The sequence below is a fragment of the Balaenoptera ricei genome, chromosome 20 (genome assembly GCF_028023285.1).
Source record: "Balaenoptera ricei isolate mBalRic1 chromosome 20, mBalRic1.hap2, whole genome shotgun sequence".
Lineage (NCBI taxonomy): Eukaryota > Metazoa > Chordata > Mammalia > Artiodactyla > Balaenopteridae > Balaenoptera > Balaenoptera ricei.
In genome coordinates this window covers 6682156-6701637 of record NC_082658.1, presented here as the reverse complement: position 1 = coordinate 6701637, position 19482 = coordinate 6682156, and the positions used below count along the sequence as shown (strand labels likewise).

The 19482-nt window shown below is 54.1% G+C and overlaps 1 protein-coding gene and 1 long non-coding RNA gene across 6 annotated transcripts in view; one reads left to right on the top strand and one right to left on the bottom strand.

The window, feature by feature from the left end:
• Positions 1-7889, top strand: part of LOC132355786 (uncharacterized) — a 46896-nt gene extending 39007 nt beyond the window's left edge. For 2 of the 5 annotated variants that reach the window (XR_009499692.1, XR_009499690.1), the window contains 3 exons: positions 1975-2100; positions 2842-3054; positions 3643-4202. This is a non-coding gene — a long non-coding RNA (uncharacterized LOC132355786). Of the gene's footprint in view, positions 1-1974; positions 2101-2841; positions 3055-3642; positions 4203-5856; positions 6133-7006 lie in introns of those variants that run through there. The other 3 variants (XR_009499694.1, XR_009499691.1, XR_009499693.1) reach the window with 3 other exon arrangements.
• A 6436-nt stretch (positions 7890-14325) lies between these two features.
• On the bottom strand, positions 14326-19281 carry GPR142 (G protein-coupled receptor 142). Its single transcript, XM_059907074.1, is given in 4 exon segments — positions 14326-17262; positions 17904-18062; positions 18917-18968; positions 18970-19281. Coding segments are annotated over 4 exon segments (1125 nt in total). The 5' UTR covers positions 19012-19281; the 3' UTR covers positions 14326-16390.
• Between the last annotated feature and the right edge of the window lie 201 nt (positions 19282-19482).

Below are 19482 nucleotides of genomic sequence, written 5' to 3'. Positions count from 1 at the left end.
AAGAGGCTGCAACCCCAAGGTTGTGGGTGAAATCGGAATCGTGCCTTTTCCTTCTCACTTGGGTCAACATGCACGACCTGGAACCTTCACAGTGTAGGCACTTATATTGCCAATAACAAGTCACCACAAGCTTAGAGGCTTAACAAGCCCCATTTATTAGCTCCCAGTTTTGTAAGTCAGAGGTCTGGGGTGGGCTTGACTGGGTCTCTGCTTAAGACTGAAGGCCAAAATCAAGGAGTTGGCCAGGCTGAGCTCTTACTGGAGGTTCTGGGAAAGAATTCACTCCCAAGTTTATTTAGGTTATTGGCAGGACCAGTTCCCTGTGGTTGTAGGACTGAGGTCCCTGTGCTTTTGCTGGCTGAGACAGAGTCTCAGTTCCTAGAGTTGGCTCTCAAGTCCTTTCCTTGCAGCCCTCCATCTTCAAAGCCACTGACTGTGCATCAAATCCTTCTTTTGCTTAGAATCTCTGACTCTGACTCTCCCTTTGCCATCAGACAAACTCTACTTTTTTTTTTTTTGGCCACACTTCGCGGCATGAGGAACTTCCCTGACTAGGGATTGAACCTGCGCCCCCTGCAGTGGAAGAGTAGAGTCTTAACCACTGGACCACCAGGGAAGTCCCAAAACCCTCTGCTTTTAAAGGGCTCTTTCCCTGGTGGTGCAGTGATTAAGAATCTGCCTGCCGGGCTTCCCTGGTGGCGCAGTGGTTGAGAATCTGCCTGCCAATGCAGGGGACACGGGTTCGAGCCCTGGTCTGGGAGGATCCCACATGCCGCGGAGCAACTGGGGCCGTGAGCCACAATTACTGAGCCTGCGCGTCTGGAGATTGTGCTCCACAACAAGAGAGGCCGCGATAGTGAGAGGCCCGCGCACCGCGATGAAGAGTGGCCCCCGCTCGCTGCAACTAGAGAAAGCCCTCGCACAGAGACGAAGACCCAACACAGCCATAAAAAAAAAAAAAAAAAAAAAGAATCCGCCTGCCAATGCAAGGGACACAGGTTCGATCCCTGGTCCGGAAAGATCCCACATGTCACAGAGCAACTAAGCCCGTGCGCCACAACTGCTGAGCCTGTGCTCTAGAGCCCCCGAGCGAGCCACAACTACTGAAGCCCACTCCCCTAGAGCACGTGCTCCACAACAAGAGAAGCCACCGCAATGAGAAGCCCGTGCACCGAAGAGTAGCCCCCACTCCCCGCAACTAGAGAAAGCCCACGTGCAGCATCGAAGACCCAACACAGGCAAAAAAAAAAAAAAAAAAAAAAAAAAAATATATATATATATATATATATATATATATATATATATGTATGTATGTATAAAGGGCTCTTTCAATTTAGGTCGGACCCACCCGGGTAACCCCTCTATTTGAAGGTCAACTGATTAGTAATCTTAATTCCACTGAAAATCCCTTTTGCCATTTAATGAAAAATAATCTCAAGGGCAACACCCAAGGGACATCTTAGAATTCTGCCTTCCACAATGCCTGTTGCTTTGGGTCTGGGATCCAGAGTGGTGTCCTTTGGAGCTAAAGAGACTCTCGTCTCTTAAGCAAAGAGCTGCCCCACTTGGTTCCACCCAGCCATGGTCGGGCAACCAACGTGCCTGGCCCCAGCTCTTTCCAGATACACTCTGGAATCTAGGAATAGAGAGGAAAGGCACTCCTCTCCCTCAGCTGCAAATTCCTTTCTCTGAAAGCCTCGTGGAGACGGGACTGCCCCCCACCCCCCAAGCAGAAACTCAACATTGCACATAGCTCTCTACTCCCCAAGAGAAAGCTGGGCCCTGTCTGTCGGCTCCAGGCTTCCTTGAAGGTCTGTCCTTAACTTGCTGCCATTTCTAGCTCCTTTCAATGCCTGCTCCTTGTAGCAAGGCCAGGTGAGGTGCCTCTCCCTGCCCCCAACTGGGGCCTGCTCCCCTTTAGCTATTCAGGAATGTAGATGCCTGCAGCAAAAACCACTAAAAATGTTTTCTTAGCTGCAGGCCTCCCTGCTGGGGCCCCTCGTTGCAGAAGGACGCTTTGTGCAGATTTCTCCTCCTTCCCGCCCAGGAGCTGGCATCTCAGACCCATCTCAGATTCGACCTTGCTCTCTACTCCTGTTGGTGAGTTTCAGGGCCTGGAGGACTCAAAGGGGCCCCTGTCCAGGTAGTCAAACAATGTAATCCAGAGCTCCCACCAAAAGCCATCTGTTGGGCCTGCAGCCCTTCCTTTCCTCTGGGACCCCATGGAGGGCATCCAGTGACAGACAGGGAGCAAAGGATGGGGGTGGTTGAGGCCCAGGCGGCCGCCCACTTCCCTGGGGCCCAGACACTCTCTGCAGCGTCACTGGACAGAGTAACACAGCAAAGGCACTCAGGCCGGTGTGCATGCAGGTGCCGCCTGCCCTGCCCGGAATTCCAAAACGAAAAGGAAACTCTCCAATTGGCCAGATTTCCTGTTATCATTTGTGCACTTGGTACGAATTTAATGGATAGTAACATCCATTTGTCAGGCACTGAGGAGGTGTTGGGAATCTGACAGCTTGGCTGGAGTGTGGTTGGGAGGGAGTATGTGGGGAGAGATGGGCTGAGAGGCTGGGTGCCAGGCCCCAGAAAGGGCAGGACCTCACCCGAGGCAATAGGAAGCCAGCAGAGGGCTTTGTGCAGTGACTATATGCAGGGTCAGGACTGCATCGAGAAAGATGACTCTGGAGGGACTTCCCTGGCGGTCCAGTGGTTAGGACTCCACGCTTCCACTGCAGGAGGCACGGGTTTGATCCCTGGTCAGGGAACTAAGATCCCACAAGCTGTGCAGCGTGGCCAAAAAATTAAAAAAAAAATAAATAAATAAAATAAAATAAATAGGTGACTCTGGCTGCAGAGAGAGGAGGGGACAAGCCTGGAGGAGAGAGGCCAGGGGACCCACTGCTGGAAGCCTGGAGAGGTGACAGAGGCCTGTGGACCACGGCTCCCTTCTCTCCATCAGCACCAATAATCCACAACTGAGTCTGTAATGAAATCTGCGTGCCCTTTGCCAGATCTGATTTGGCACCAAGCAGCTCCTCTGCCGAAGGAGAGGTTTGTCTCCCAAGTCCAGTTTCTTTTTGCATCTTCTCATCCTGGCTGCTAAACGGGTTACGACTTCCTTTTCTCCCAGAACTCCACCCTCTGCATCCTCAGCTTGTTTTCTGTGTCTCTGCTCCGTCTGCCCAGCCTACATGACGCTTTTTCTTTTTCTTTTCCAAAAAGAAAAATTTCTTTTATTGAAGTATAGTTGATTTACAATGTTGTGTTAATTTCTGCTATACAGCAAAGTGACTCAGTTATACATATACGTACGTTCTTTTTTATATTCTTTTCCGTTATGGTTTATCCCAGGATGTTGAATATACTTCCCTGCGCTATACAGTAGGACCTTGTTGTTTATCCATTCTATATGTAATAGTTTGCATCTACTAACCCCAACCTCCCAATCCTTCCCTGCCTCCCCCTTCCCCCGCTTGGCAACCACAAGTCTGTTCTCTATGTCTGTTTCATAGATACTTTCATTTGTGTCATGTTTTAGATTCCACATATAAGTGATATCATATGGTATTGGTTTTTCTCTTTCTGACTTACTTCACCTAGTATGATAATCGTTAGTTGCATGCTTTTTTCTTTCCTTAGCTTTTCAGGGACCAAGTCCTCTGTGGGATGCCTTTCTGGAGACAAGAAAGAAGAGAGAAAGCTGAAGTTGGCAGAGCCACTGAGATGTCTAAAGGCGGCTGCTTGGAGGGCCCCGCCCACTCCCTTTCTCCTGCAGCGAGTTGTGTCCACCCGGAAGTCAGAAGGGCCGTGATGTGGGGTCACGAGGGGTCAGTCACCTCCCCGGCCTGGGCTCAGACTCCCGAGGCACAACCTTGTGTGCAGTGAGCCAGGTTCCTGGATGCTCCCCAGGCTGTGGGATTCAGAAGGTCTTTATCAGGGCACCTCCCTGACGGTCCAGTGGTTAAGACTCCGCGCTGCCAACTCAGGGTAAGCGGGTTCTATCCCTGGTCAGGGAACTAAGATCCCTCATGCCGCAAGGCGTGGCCAAAAAAAAAAGCCTATATCAATTGTGACCACACCCCTCCTCCTGTAGGGCCCGGGAGGAAAGCAGAGCCAAGCCCCGGGAAATATCAATGGCCACATGTCTTTTTGCTTCCTAGGTGTGGCCCTTCTACCCTGAGGCTGTAGAGGAACTGAGGCTGTGGAGGGTGGGGTGGGGGGCTGGGATGAGGGGGTGAGGGGCCCTGAGGGAATCACACGGGCCTGCGGACACCACACCCACATCCGGAAATGATTTCTTCTTCTTGTCTCTTTCCCCGGGACCAAGGAGCCACCTACACCCACCTGACCTGCGTAACCCTGGGGAGCTGGCCTTAATCCTGGCCTCAAGGGAATCTGGATCATAATTGGTAGGGTTAGATTACTCAGGCCAACGCCTCCCTTCACAGATACAGAAACTAGGGCTCGGGGAGAGTCTCAGGGCAAGTACAGAACCCGCTGGCAGCCAGGTCACCTGACCCCCCCCCCCCCCCCCCGCCATGTGTCTGAGCACCCCCATCACCTGACCCATCAGGCCACCTGCCCTCAGGCCACTGCCTTTGCCCTGCGGTGTGGTTCTCTCCACACTAGGAATCTCTCTAACTGTGTAACATGATATAATTATGGAATAACTCTTGAGGACAGGGACGAGGCCACCTTAGAATTCTGCCTCCAGCGGGGCCCCAGGCTCCCATCCCCACCACCTGGCCATGCCCCCAGGCCAGCTCCTGGGAGGAAGTGTCCTTCTCAGCTCTTGGCTGTCCCTTTCACTCAGCGAGGTTGGACCAGACCCCCCAGTACGCTGATAATAACAGAGGGGTGGACAGGCCCGTGGGCAGACAGCTCTTGTCTCCCAGAGGCCAGTTCTCTCCCGGTCCAACTGGCCCAGACTCACAAGTCTCAGCCTGTGGTTTCAGCTTCCAAGCTGGGAGTGCAGAGATGCTTGCGGGATGCCAGGGGGGAAGGTGGCCAAAAGCTCGGCAGTTCTAACTGCAGGTGCCTCTTCAGCCAGGATCCCCCACTCTTTACTATTTTATTCTATTATTTTATTTATTTTTTTGGCCACGCCACATGGCTTGCGGAATCTCAGTTCCCCAACCAGGGATTGAACCCGGGCCATGAGAGTTAAAGCCTGGAATCCTAACCACTGGACCGCCAGGGAACTCCCCGCCCCCGACTCTCTCTTTGCATTTCTACTTGGTTGCCTCAAACATTAGTATGAGTTCCTTTAAATAAATATTTATTGAGAGCGTGCTCAAAGTACTGGCATAGGAGCTGGAGACTAGGGGGCAGGACCCTTGCCTTCAGAAGACTGAAGGGGAAAAAACATCAGCACAAACCAGTGGGCTCCTCTCCAAATTCTGAAACTTACTGGCTCTGGGACTTTGGCAGGTCAGTTAGCCTTTTCGATTCCTAGTTTGTTTGCCTGAAAAACCAGAGTGATATTCACGGGTTGTTGTTGAGAGACTGGCTATACAGATGGATAATGGCCAGAGCATCTATAAAAATAGAACTCTGACCCACAATCTGCAGCAACCAAGCCAGGAAGCCGGCCTGCTAGCTGTAAGTCGGACTTGCAGGGAATCAGACCGCCATCTCCAACAACCGGTCCAGGAAGCCAAACAATAACCCCTGTAGCAATCGCCCCAAATGGCCAGAACTGATTAATGATTGACAGCTTCCCTAACTCTCATCCCTGCTTTCAGCTTAGGACCAACCAGAGAAAACCAGGTATGCACCTCTAACCAGTCACATAGGACACCCCATTTCTATTATTTTTATTCTTATTCTTATTCTTTTCGCCCCGCCGTGCAGCTTGCAGGATCTTAGTTCCCCGACCAGGGATTGAACCTGAGTCCCAGCAGTGAAAGCGCCAAGTCCTAACCACTGGACCTCCAGGGAAGTCCCAAGGACACCCCACTTCTAGTGAGCCCCCCTAAGCTTCCCTGTGCCCATAGCCTCCAATCAGTGCACACCTGACACCTTCCCTTTGCCCCACTAGGACACCTTTCCCCTCCCTGTCCCGCGCGGGTGATGGTGGCCGACTTCTTGTGTAGCACACTCTGGATAAATAGCCTCTGCTTGCTCTCATTTGAGTGGCCTTCGTTTTTTCCCATATTGGGGTCAGAGGAGCCAGGGAATGTGGCTGAGCTGGGGAATTCTGGGCTTCTGAAGAGCCCAGAATTCTAGGCACGTAAGGTAGGAAGATTCAAGGTGGAGGGGGCATGGCTAGGAGAGGTGGTCAGAGAAGGGAAGAGCCTCCAGCCTCTTGACCTCAGCGGCCGGCCCTGCTCCGGGCCACTGTTCTGAGCTCCGAAGGGGGCGGTGTTTGGGTCAGCCTCCCCCAGGCCTCTGGCTCCTTACGTGTAGCCATCACATGAGCCCTATAAGGACGGGCCCCAGCGCCCCCGGCACTAGAAACGCCAGCTGTGGCAAAGTGAGCAAGGGGAGGTGAGCGGGGGGAGGCCAGGCCACCAGGGCTGCCGGTGGGGGGGGTGGATCTCTGCTCGCCCCCAACCTTGCCTTCCCTTCAGCCCACCTCTAGGTACCTGTCCAGAGTCTAGAGGGACACCTCTGCATGCCTGCACTCAGGGCTAAGCCCTGACGGGCACAGGCTGATCAGTGGGGCAGGGAGAGAGCTGAACCCCCCAACTTATGTAGCGGTGGAAACCCAGGGTGTAATATAGGGACCGTCTCATGGGGGATTATGTCACAACACAGGCAAAATATCCTCCTCTGTCTCCATGTCCAGCCTCTTCCACAACCTTCCTTCTCCCCAGAAGTGTTCCAGGGGCCACAGAGGGGGTGAGCTTTCCCTCCCTCTGTCCCCGGGTCTCCTCCAAACTCAGCATACCCTGACAGGAGCATCTGGGCCTCTGTCCTGGACTCACACTTTCTAGCCTGGACCATCCCAGTGGTCTCCTAAGGGGCATCCAGCCTCCTAACTCATCGATCCCTTGTCTAGAATGCCGTCGGCGGGATCCTTCTAGAACTTGATCCTAAGAACCTTCAGAAGCTCAGCCTGCATACAAAGAGCGGCCTCCACGCCGGCACCAACCCACCTTTCCAGCTTCATCTCCCACTGCCGACAGCCCCCTCCCCCCCCCCCCCACCAGTCTCCGGCTGCACCAAACTATTAATACTCCCTGTTCTTACCTGTCTCCAAGAGTGAGAGTAAAGAGATGTGTGCTCGTGTGTGTCTGGACGTGCAGACTATGCGCTGTACGTCCCTTCTGGACCTGGGCTCCACGCTAACTCAAGTGTCTCCCTGAGCCTTGCACAATTGTTAGATGTACGGGACGCAGAGGTAAACGGGCCTTGATCCGAGTCCTGCCTCCCCCACTAACCAGGTATGTTCTTTAGGCCAATTGCTTTAACTCTTTGACCCTCAGTATGTCCATCTAGAAAATGGATGCAATAATTCCTGCCTCTGAAACAGGAGGGAAAGGGGCAGGGTATAACCTTCGAAAGAATGACAGAGTCTGAGGACACGACATAAACTGATTAGAACCAAATAGGTCCAAGATGGCAGAGGAGTCGTCTTCCACTAGACCTTGAGCCTCAGTATACACTCATTGTAACGCTTCAGCTAAATGACACACCCGTAGGTGCCATGACAGTTCCAAGGTCAACCATCAAGGTCAAAAAGTAAGTGGTGGTCCAATTCCTGGAAATCCCACCCCTTCCCCAAAATAGCTGGAATACTCCTCCTACTCATTAGCCTATGAAATTACCCACCCCTATAAAAACTGACAACCCCAGACCCTGGGGCCGCTCTTGCCTTCTGAGATGGCCCACCCTGTCTGTGGAGTGTGTGTTTCTTTCTAAATAAATCCACTTCTTACCTATCACTTTGTCTCTCACTGAATTCTTTCTGTGGTGAGACATCAAGAACCTGAGCTTCATTAAATCCTGAGACCAAGTGTGCGATCTCAGTTAAACATGGGTTCAAGTCCTAATCCGAGTTACACGGTTTCACCTCCTGCAGGTTATTGTGAGTAGTCGATGAGATGGTGCAAATAAAATGTTCAGTCTAGTGCCTGGTCCATGGAAAATGCTCAGAAGATGCTGCCTATTCTGTGAGATGCCTCCCAACCAGCAGCCTCTTCTACTCTGAACCAAGGTTCATGGAGGACTCAGGAGTTTGCCAATGGACTTGACCGTTGGTCCCATCTGGTCCAACCTCCACATTTTACAGACAAAGTAACGGAGACCCCCGGGGTTGGAAATGACTTTCCCAAAGTCACACAGTGCGTTGGTGTCAGAGAAGGGCCTGGAACCCAGGTGCCCCGGTGCCAGCCCAGTGGCTTCCCCACCGTGTCCCACCGCAACACTTGTGTGCTCTTTGCATCAAACAGCAGATCAGCTCACTTGCGTCCATCTCCCTACTTTTACAGTCTCCCCCCAGAAAGAATTATCAGGTCAAACTGCGTCCTTATAGTTTGTAGAGAGGGCGCTCTGGGGAAGGGGTTTGGGTTAGTTACCACCATGAGGGTTCATGACACAGAAAGTTCTAGAAGGGTGGTGACCCCTGCTCAGGGGAATCCAAACAGACTAAGTCCTGTAACCACTGGCATGTCTTGATGGCAGGCAACCCCTGGATCTTTTCTGGAAGGGCCCATTTCTCTGCTGGCTGAGGGGGCCCCACCCGAAGATGCGCGTACCCCAGGCCTCAGTGGGTGTCAGTGGGTCAGGGAACTGAGTTCTAGGACAAGTGGGAGGCTCTCTGGGATCTGGCTGGACTGCTCCATTGACCCGGGGAAGAAAGGAGGGCCCCTGGTGACAAGCCCTGGGGGTGAGAGGTAAAGATCTGCAGAATTCTCCCTGGGTCTCTGGGAAGGGTGCAGACACTCCAATTAAAAAAAAACAAACATGCAAACAAAGCATAGTCCCCAAGAACAGAGCGTCCCAGAGGTTCTTGGAGGAATTGGATTACTTGCTTCACAGTTTCCACCCTCTCAAAGTCAAAATACTCTGCAATCAGCCCACCTCCAGTTATTTCTCAACATCACGCTCTCCAGGGCAGAGCCCTTGGAAGTGCTCTCCGTGGAGAACTTAGTAAAACTCTTCTGCTCTAGCCCCACCCCATGCAATGTCTGGTGGCAACGTCTGCTATCCCAAAGGGGACAGGCAGCTCCCGGCACAGTGCACCCCAGCCATCTCACCTCTCGCCACATCCAGCCAGCCGGGTGGGTGCCTGGACCAGAAGGGGCACCCTGCCAGAGACCCTCAGTTCCCACGGCCCCCTGGCCGGGGCCAGCACTGGGGCTCAGTAGGCGGAAGGAACTCTCCCAGCGAGCCCTGCCCCAGGGCCCCTCCACAGTGAGCGCTCTGATCCCAGCCCTCTTTTCCACAATCCCCCCGTGTCCCTGGGAGACCTGGTCACTCAGTCCTTCTCCCTGGAAAAAGAGCAATGTCCTGCCCTCTCCTACCGGGGCCTCGAAATCCTCTCTGAGACCACAGCCTTCCGTTTAAAGCCAACTCACACATCCCTGCCCCGTTCCCCTCCATCGCCCCTCCCCCCCCCCCAGGAGTGGTGTGGCAGATCAGGGGCTACAGTGCCAGGGCATCTGGGCATTCCTCTCCCTGGGCCTTGCCCTGTCTGCTAAATATACATCCAGGAGGAGCCTGGGAAGGAAATGCCACAGACCTCGTTGACTCTTTCACCTCCAGCAGCTGTGGAGGGGGCGGGGGACTGGCAATCCAGTGGGAGGGGCGCCCAAGGCCAGACTGGGGCGGGGGGAGGACGCAGCCCCTCACACCCGGCCATGGGGATGGGGACCTGGGCTCAGAGGTCAGGGGTGACCTGTGGGAAGGAGACCAACTGTGTCCTCAACACCCCCTCCCCACTCCTGCCCAGAGGAGGAAACGGAGGTAAAGGAGGGCAGGTGGGGGGGACTCTGGGCAGCCCTGAGGCTGAGTCAGGCCCTCGGCCACTTTCTCCAGGAGGATCTGGAGGATGGCCTGAGCTTTCCTTTCAAGGAGAAGGTGAGGGAGTGCCAGGCGGGCAGGCCCCCTTCTCCCCAGGGTGGGTCCCCTTTCCAGGCTCCTTGAGTAGAGGTGTGAAGGCCTGGGAGCTGGCCTCAGACGGGAGTATGCTCTGGATTCGCCCCCCCCCCCCACCTCCCCTTCTTCCCTTCCGCTCAACGTGGCGCCCCTCAGCCCAGGCCTGGCTTCCTGCCCCCAAAGGTGCTCCCAGAGCCTCCCCAGGTCCTCCTGGCTAGAGGACCGGGAGCGTCGTTGGAGCCCCACCCTGGTTCCCTCCGCCCTGGGTCCCAGCTCTGCTCATGACTCACTGTGGGGTTTGGCAGGCTCCCTCCCTCCTCACCTTCCCAGCCCCTTTCCCTCCATCCTTGTCGTGTTCGGCTGGTGACAAGACTCAAACTCCCTTAGGGGGCAGGATGCCCAAGTGGTCGCCATAGGCAGGAATCGCTGGTGGAACTTGGGACCCCGGAGGACTGACTGGAGCCCTGGGGCTCTGAACCCAGGCGGGCTGAGCTCCGCACACTGGAGAAGGCAGGCAGCTGAATCTGAGACCGGGGGGGAGGGGCTGGCCGGACCCTGCCCCTGGAGAGGGGAGGGACGAGGGTGATGAAAGGGCCCTTCATAGAGTGCCTCGCGCAGGAAGCCTTTCCAACCACCAGAAGGATCTGAGAAAACTGCAGTGACCTGCCGCCCGCCTCCACCCCCAACCCCAGGGGGAGGAAGCACGTGGCTTCGTGGCTTCAGGGTGGAGGGGTGTGACCAGGGGAACAGCGGAGTCCTCCCACCCAACTGCGCCCCGCTGGCCGTGGCTCGCGGGGCTGACACCGTTTCTTTGCAATAACTCGGATCTGCCTAGAAATCTGGCTTAAAGCCCCGCCCCCAGGCTCCCAGGCCAGTCTGTCCGTCCCTCCAGTCCTGCAGCGCCCTCTGCTGTCTGAGCCCATAGCGACAGGCCGAAGGGGGAAGTTGGGCCGTAAGACCCTCTAAGGAGCCCAAGCTTCCCCACTGACAAAGGAGCCAGGGCTTTGGGGCTGGGGGAGTCAAGATTCCCAAGACACCCCCATGTCAAAGACTGTCCCATTGTCCCTGCCGGCATATCTATAACCTGGCCGACCAAGACGCTCAACGTTTAATTCAGTGGAAAAGTATAGTTTTGCTCTCTGGAGCGGGGGGACCCCCTCCCCTGGGCCAGGTTGCTGAAAACAGCAGATGTTCCAGAAGCCTGGCGATTGGTCCCCTCCCACCTTTCCCCATCCCAGGAGGACGTGGACAGCTGTGGGGCGCTTTACCCAACTAGCCCGAAGCGGGCTGGACGGGAATGTAAATGGGGCGGGGTGGGGGTGGCGCTGGGGGAGTGAGATTGCTCCCCAGAAGCCCCTGGGAGCACTGGTATCACGTGAGGAAGCAGAGGAGGGAAGCGCGGATAACAGGGAGTCTTTGGCGATGCCCGCAGGTCGTGCAAACTTGAAGCCGGACGCAGAATGGAAAAAACGCTATTGGAGGTGAGAGCACTAAAGGGAACCCAGGAAATGTGGCAAACGACGCATTTATTCTCCTGCCTGATGACAAATAAGAGCGGTGGAGGGGAAAGGGGGCCAGCAACCCAACCACGATGAAGAAAATGAAGAAAATTCTTCTGAACGAAAAGATACTCTCAGTGTGGAATTTAAAAGCTCTGTAGCAGACTCCGGGAAAGCTTCTTGAAGGAAGACACTTGTCCTCAGATACATCTTCACTACGGTTTAATCAAGATCTTCCAAGAATCCAGGGAGAAAGGAGCGGTCGTGTTGAAAGATACAAGACTGAGGCCGAATCCTGCTACACCAACCAGAAGGAAAAGTGGAGGGACATTTCCTATAAAGCTAAGAGAAAAATTCCTTTCATCAAGAGCTGGGTATGCAACCAAACCAACAATTTTCTTTAAATTAACCATAGTGGGGAGTTCCCTGGTGGCCTAGCGGTTAGGATTCAGCGGTCTCACTGTGGAGGCCCAGGTTCAATCCCTGGTCCGGGAACTGAGACCCCACAAGCTGTGTGACAGGGACCAAAAAAAAAAAAAAAAAAAAACAGAAGAAGAAGAAAAGAAAAGAGAAGAAAAATAACCTTAGTGTATGGGCTGGATTGTGTCTCCCTAAATTCACAGATTGAAGCCCTAACCCCCCTGTACCACAGAATGTGAATTTAAAGAGATGATTAAGTTAAAATGAGGCTATTAGGGTGGCCACTCATCCAATATGACTGGTGTCCTTAAAAGAAGAGGAGTGACACCAGGCATGTGCCCGCAAAGAGGAAAGAGCTTTTTAAGACACAGATAGAAGACAGCTATCTGCCAGCCAAGGGAAAAGGTTTCAGAAGACACCAAACCTGCCGACACCTTGATCTTGGACTTCCAGTGTCCAGAACCTTAAGAAAATGAATTTCTGTTGTTTAAGCCACTCAGTCTATGGCTTTTTTTTGTTATGGCAGCCCTAGAAAGCAAATACACATGGATGTAGAGACCAGAAAACAGCAAAAATCATATATAGACTTGGAAAGATGTGAAAGACACTAGAAAAATAATTGCCTTTAAATATTAACAAAGGGTTAAAAATAGAACATAAGATCAACTGACAAATTGTGTGTGGGGCGGGGCTTGGGGGGGGACCTGTAAGGAAAAAACTTAGAATTCCAAAAAGGATTTCCGTTAGCCAAGGTATTTCAGCAGATGGGATGGAGGCGAGAAGGGTAACCCACACCCACGCTGTCTTGTTCTCCAGAAGTCACTGAGAGTTTAACAATAGAAATGCATAAAGGAAACATGAGCAGTCTTTTTTTTTTTTTAAAGATTTATTGATTGATTGATTGACTAATTGATTGCTATGTTGGGTCTTCGTTTCTGTGCTAGGGCTTTCTCTAGTTGCGGCGAGTGGGGGCCACTCTTCATTGCGGTGCGCGGGCCTCTCACTATCGTGGCCTCTCTTGTTGCGGAGCACGGGCTCCAGACGTGCAGGCTCAGTAGTTGTGGCTCACGGGCCCAGTTGCTACGCGGCATGTGGGATCTTCCCAGACCAGGGCTCGAACCCGTGTCCCCTGCATTAGCAGGCAGATTCTCAACCACTGCGCCACCAGGGAAGCCCATGAGCAGTCTTAAGAATACTTTTCATTCCCATTTCAGTGACATGCTTATCACAGTGATGATCTCGTCCTTTTATTAAAAGTTACGAAAATATTAAAAAGGAACTGCTACCTAATGCATCTTATTAGAGAAATATGATATTGGTTCCTGAATCTGTTAAGTCCAGAACCAAAAAGTTATAAGTGATGCCAACAGCCTTGAAGCTGCCCTTCCTCTAATCTTCTGCACCCGAGACCACCTGCAAGGTGACGGGCGGACTGAGAACGAAACAGTAGACATGAATTTGAGTCTCACTGTTGCTCTTGAGCAGCTTAGGGCCACGTGCATATCACTGAACCTCTCTGTGCCTCCGTTTCCTCTGTCTGTAAAATGGTTGCAATACTCAGGATACTGGGTTATTTGAAAACACTGATGTCGCTCCAGCCTGTGGGTACAAGTGAGGTCACATTAATAGGGACACCCACATTCCCGTGGCTCGAATCCCCCACCAGTGCAAAATGCTACCTGCCTCAATAGAGCCTCCTCACCTGTTTCTGGAGCTACCTGGTTTCCCTGGTGTTTGGGGACAGGTGAGTGAATCTTTCTGTCTCCTTGAAGACAGCCCACCAGCCAGCTGAAAGAGGCTTCCCATCTTCATTTTTTTTTCTTGGCTGTGCTACATAGCACGCGGGATCCTAGTTCCCTGACCAGGGATCGAACCCTTGCCCCCCGCAGTGGCAGCACACAATCCCAACCACTGGACCACCAGGAAAGTCCCAGGCTTCCAGCCTTGCCCCACCGCAGTTGCCTTCCATGCCAAGGGTCTCCCCTGGCACTGGGCAGCTCTCCTGCAGGGCCCCACAGGTTTCGTATAGAGGGGGAGGCGGGTCTCTCCCTCAAGACATTCCATTTGATTCTGCATCAAAAGCACCTTTCCTCTGTAGGGTGGATTTGGCCCCTGGGGCTGGGCTGGGGAAGGCATCATCTCATCTTCTTGTGCCCCTTCTTGGGGTACCTGGACTCGCACCCCCTCCCCTTTAAGCAAGGAATGAAGCTCTGGTGCATCAGCTCTACCCATGGACACGTCTGTTTGCACATAGTGTTAGCGAACCAAACTTGATTCCACTTGCCTGCTCACAGTAAAGCCAATCTATGGACACTGGTTGTGGTGAAGGAAAGTGCAACGTTTATTGCAGGGCACCAAGCAAGGAGTCCAGGCAGCTAGGGCTTAAAAGGCCCGAACTCCTTATTTGGTATGTTAAATTACATGGAAATACATTTGTTGGAAAAAAGGAAAACAGTCAAACAAGACAAAATAATAATAGTTTAGTCGTTAAACAAAGTCAAGGACCTTTAGTTCCTCCTCAAGGGTTATAGATAATATTCTGTGCCAAGTCCTTTGAGCTGTTTTGCAGATACTGAAACCCCTACCAGGTGGAAGAAATTAACTGTATGCTGCCCACAAGCATGTAGACTCCAGACCAATTGGAAACAGAAGGTTGATGATGTTGACTCCTGATTACCTCACTACCCACCAATCAGAAGAGTGTCCACGAGCTGATCACTCACCCTGCAACCCTCTCCCTCACCCTGTCTAAAAACCGTTCCCTAAAAGCCATCAGGGAGTTGCAGCTTTTTGAGCATTAGCTGCCTGAACTCCTTGCTTGGCGCCCTGCGATCAATGTTGCCCTTTCCTTCACCACAACCGGGTGTCAGTAGATTGGCTTTACTGTGAGCAGGCAAGCGGACCTAAGTTTGGTTCGGTAACAATGGGGGAATCTGCCATGCCCCAGACCCACTCAGGGCCAGCTGAGACCTTGCTGTGGCAAAAGTGATGGGACTTACATGTCCTCAATCCTCTCTCTGAACTCTTGGGACCAGAGGTGTCTCAGAATTCAGAATTTTTCAGAATAGAGGAAGGTAATGTGTGGTTTAGATAAAGTAACAGATCTCTATTCTGGCAGGGTGTAGGGAGTTGTTGCAAAATCACACCCACTGAGAGTCTGCAGTGGAACCTATGCAGCTGGACGGCACCAAGATATACGTGGTCTTGTATCTATTCTGGTGTGTTTGTGGCAAACTCAGGAAAACTGTCTTGGTTTTCAGAGTTTTTGGAGTTTAGAATTGTGGATAAAGGATTGGGGACCTGCCTTTTCCTCCTTCTGGGTGTGGCTGAAAATCCCTTCCTGGACATTCCTGCTGTGGGGAGAAGTAGAGAGGAAAGGGGGAAAGCCAAGTGCATTTATTTTGCACTGACTGTTTGCCCGGCACACAACTGGCTCTTTCCTTTCTGTGATCCCATTAAGGGGTTGGGTGCCGGTGGGGGCCCGCCTGGACCTCACATTCAGGGGAAAGGTCATCTCAGTCTGATCTGAAAGCAGAAAGCAGACTGCTAATGTGTTTACCCAGTGCCTGGAGCAGGTGGGAGGTTTGTCTGTTAATCTCTCCTAGCTGCCTCTCCCAGCTGGCATGGCTGAAAGGAGAGGCTGGGAGGGGCCGAGCAGAGCCCCTCATAGTCTCAGATTGGCTGAGCCATCTCCCTTCCTCCCCTTGGTGGAGAAAGAGGCTTCTTCTCCAAGAGGAGTGAGCTCAGGGGTGTGGCCGGGATCCCCCTTCCTGCTCTCCTGGCCCCTGAGCTAAGAGGGCATTTTCTTTCTTAGTCCTGGTCCTCAGCAACCATGAAAAGTGCAGCCCCAGGGCTGTTCTGGGCCCCTGAACCTGTTCTGGTTCCAGGGCAGGGATTTAATCAGTCCAGGATGCTAGAGACCCCAGAGGTTATGTCACCCCAGGGCTGGGGCATTGAATCTGCTTAAGACCACTCCCTTTCAAAAAAAAAAAAAAAAAAAAAAAGACCACTCCCTTTCCCAGGCAGTCCCTTTCCCATTGTTCGGCCCCCTGCATTTGGTTCCTGCAGCCCAGGAAAGGCCTGGAATCCTGCGGACATCTCCCTTTCTCCCCGGCATTGCCACTAGAAGCCAGAGAAGTAATCAACTCAGGGAATGAGAGGTGGGCTCCAGGAAGGGGTGGCCTGGAAACAACTCATATTCATCCATCCATCCATCCATCTATTCATTCACTCATTCATTCATTCATTCATTCATTCAACCAACATTAATTTAGCTTCCTGGGAAGCCACCCCTGAAGGAAGGAGCCTCTCCTTCCATCCCCAGATTGCAAAGTAGGGTGTTGATAACATTTTGTGGGAGCAACCACAAAGACCCCAGTAATCTGGCGGTGAGCCACCCCAAGCTCCTTGCATGGGCTCCTCCTCTACAGTTCTGCCCCTCTGGGGAGTCCTGCAGGCTTCAGCACAGGTTCCGCCACCATGCCTGCTGGCTGTGACCCCAGGGTGCAGGGCAGGTGGGCGTCATGGATGACCTCTTGGACAGTGGCCCGGAAAGTCTTGCTCACAAAGGAGTAGAGCCCAAAGTTGACTGCTGTGTTGAGCATGGCCGCCATGTTGGCCACATCCAAAGCCAGGTGGACCCTCCAGTCTCTGTAGACGGGGGCCACGTACAGGTGGTAGAGCATGACAAAGATCCGGGGTGCCCAAAGGAGGGCGAAGAGCGTGGTGACACCCAGGAGGATGGCGGTGCTCTTGCCCACCCGGGGCCGAGGCCCACTCTGGCCCCTTCTCTGTAGCTGGCAGACAATGGCCGAGTTGGCGACCAGGAAAACGGCACAAGGGATGAAATAGACGGTGAGGCAGTGAGCCCACTTGAGGACCTCGTCCAGTGTGCTGGGGGGGTCCTCGTCCCTCCACACATCCATCCACCAGTAGAAGGGGATGCCAGTCAGCAGGGCAGCACCAAGGACAGCAGCGATGGCCCGACGGGTCCGGCCTGGGGACGAGGTGGCCCGATGGCGCAGGGGGTGGCACAGGGCGCTGTACCGGTCGACCGTGAGCAGGACGGCGATCCAGACTGAGGCGTGGTTGGCAGCAAACTCCAGGATGTTAGCCGCACGCACCACAGCCTGGGGCACCTTTCGGGCCAGTACGGCTCCCTGCAGGAGAAAGCCCACGAACACGATGACTACCTGGGTGATGATATCCGAGGCCGTGAGCGCCAGAAGGTAGTAGTAGGAGGGCTTCCTGGTCCTGGCGGCGAGGCGGGCCAGGGCCACTGTGGTCAGGAGGTTGACTGATGGCAACCGAGGTCAGGGAGGGGAGAGGTCAGAGGCGTTAGAAGGGCTCCTCGGATTTGCTTTCTCATCGTCCCTCCCCACCTGCTGGTTCTGGCTTCCCTTTTCCTCTTTCTAGACCCTTCTTAAACCTCACTTTGTCTGGAAGGTGAACCAGATCAGCCCTGCCTTGTCCAGTCATGCACCGTAGGCCACTGCCTTACACACCAGCTTCCCTGGCAACGGGCAGGGATGGGCAATTCCCTAATTCCACCCGTCCTTTCCTGCATCCACACCCCACCTGACCCCCAGCTCTGCTCTCTGAACGCAGTGGATGGTACAGGAAGCTTTTGATGGAGCTGGGGGCGGTCCTGCACGAGATTAGTCATCCTAGGAGGTGCCCATTCCTGGGGGTAGACGGGGGCTGTCTGCTGTGGTGAAAACTTGGGTTTAGCTATAGAGCACCCCAGCTCCTGGCCCCTCACTTTTACTCCCCACTATGCTTGGCTTTCCAGTGACCCAGATCACCCCCCAAAGGCAAGGAGAGCCCTGGGGTCTATGATCCTGGGTTTCAGGGGTCAGCCCAGAGGATTGGCACCCATTGAAGGAGAACCCCAATTTCTGGGCAAACCCAGGACCCCAGACCCAGCTCCCCACTCACCAGGCAGCCCCAGGCCCAGCAGGACGCTGTAGTAGATGACAGGGATGACCCCGGCCACACATGGGGACCTCTCTGGGATCTCCGGCCAATCGCCTTCAAACTCCTGGCTCAGCCCACTGCCATTGGGTGTGAACGGTAGAGTCACCTGCAGCTGGCCAGCTAGGAAGCGCAGAGGGTGGGTTGGAGCATTTGGTTCCTTTCCAGCCTGGCCGGGCAGCAGCCCTACCCTGACCCTGACCCTGAGGGCTTTACTCACCCCCACTCTGTGCAGACCCTCTGGTCAGGCCCAGCCAAACGGTAATCCCTCTTGCAAAGCCCACTCCACCCCAGCCCACCCCCGTAGTGGCCCGGCTCCTGCATTGATGGGAAGAAGCGCTCAGTGGCGTTTCTTGCTGACACAGAAATTATTTCTCCATCCTATTGCTCCTGGAGGACCTTCAGCCTGGAAAGCAGGGCCCTAAACAGGTTGCTAGGCACAGTCAGGAGGGGGCTTGGGGGTGGGGCGCTTGTGACATACCGGGGCCCTGGGCCTTGCTCCAGGCAGCCTGAGCTGGAGGGTCTGCACCGGCGCTTGGGCAGCTGTGTTTTTAAAGCATCCCGGGTGATCCTGACCCACAGTAACTCACGGCAGCTGCACTGCTCTACCCGACAGCCACCCCCCTCTTTAAGGAGAGATGTTACTAAGTTCCGCTCCTTTCTACGCTAGAGAGCACCCTCTCCTAGTGCTATTGGAGCTGGAACGGACCCGGTTTTCAGATGGGGAAACTGAGTCCAGAGGGGGTAAGGTGACCTGCCTGCCATCACACACAGCAGGCAGGTGGCCGGTCCGGGATGAGGACCAACCTCACGCTCTGGTCCCTGCCCCTCTTAGCCCACACTTTAGGATTTTAGGTTTCACCTTCCAGCTTTTGATGTTTCCATTTCCGCTTCAAGCTCGCCACTCCCGGACTCTAGATTCCTTACTGGCCCTGCCACCGTACTCCCCCCGCCCACCCTGGCCCCGGGCGCTTTACCTGTCTCTTGTCCTGCAAGTCTCATGCTCCTGGGTCCTGAGTCCTGGGTCACCCTGTGGCTTTTTCTGGTGGTCCCAGCAGCTCCCTCTCATCATCGCCAGCTCTCCGAGTGGTTGTTTGCCCCAGGATTATTCCAGCAGTCCTGAGCCTGCCGCGCAGAGCGGTGGGGTGGAGGGAGGAGGGAGGAGGAGGAAGGAGAGGGCGGGGCAGAGGCTGAGGGGAATCAGTCTGTAAAGTAGTCGCTGCCTGGAGCAAAGCAGGATTGGGGCGGTGCACAGGCAGGGGAGGGGCGAGGCTGGGAGGGAGACCTTGGGGAGGGGGTAGCATCAGGGCTCTGGCTGGGCTGCCTCGTGCTCCAGGGTACTCTGGGAACCGGCCTGGGCTCAGTCTGGGGGTCAAACCCTGGGCGTTGAGGCCTTTGGGGAAAGGCAGACAGATTCCAGGAGCTGACTCAGAGGGGGCTCCCTCAGGGGGAGGGAACCAGTGCTGGGGAGGGAGAGCTGAGGCTGCCCTGGGCAGGACCCAGATCTGGAGAGAAGCCTCACGGGCCAGGTTTGAAAGACTCA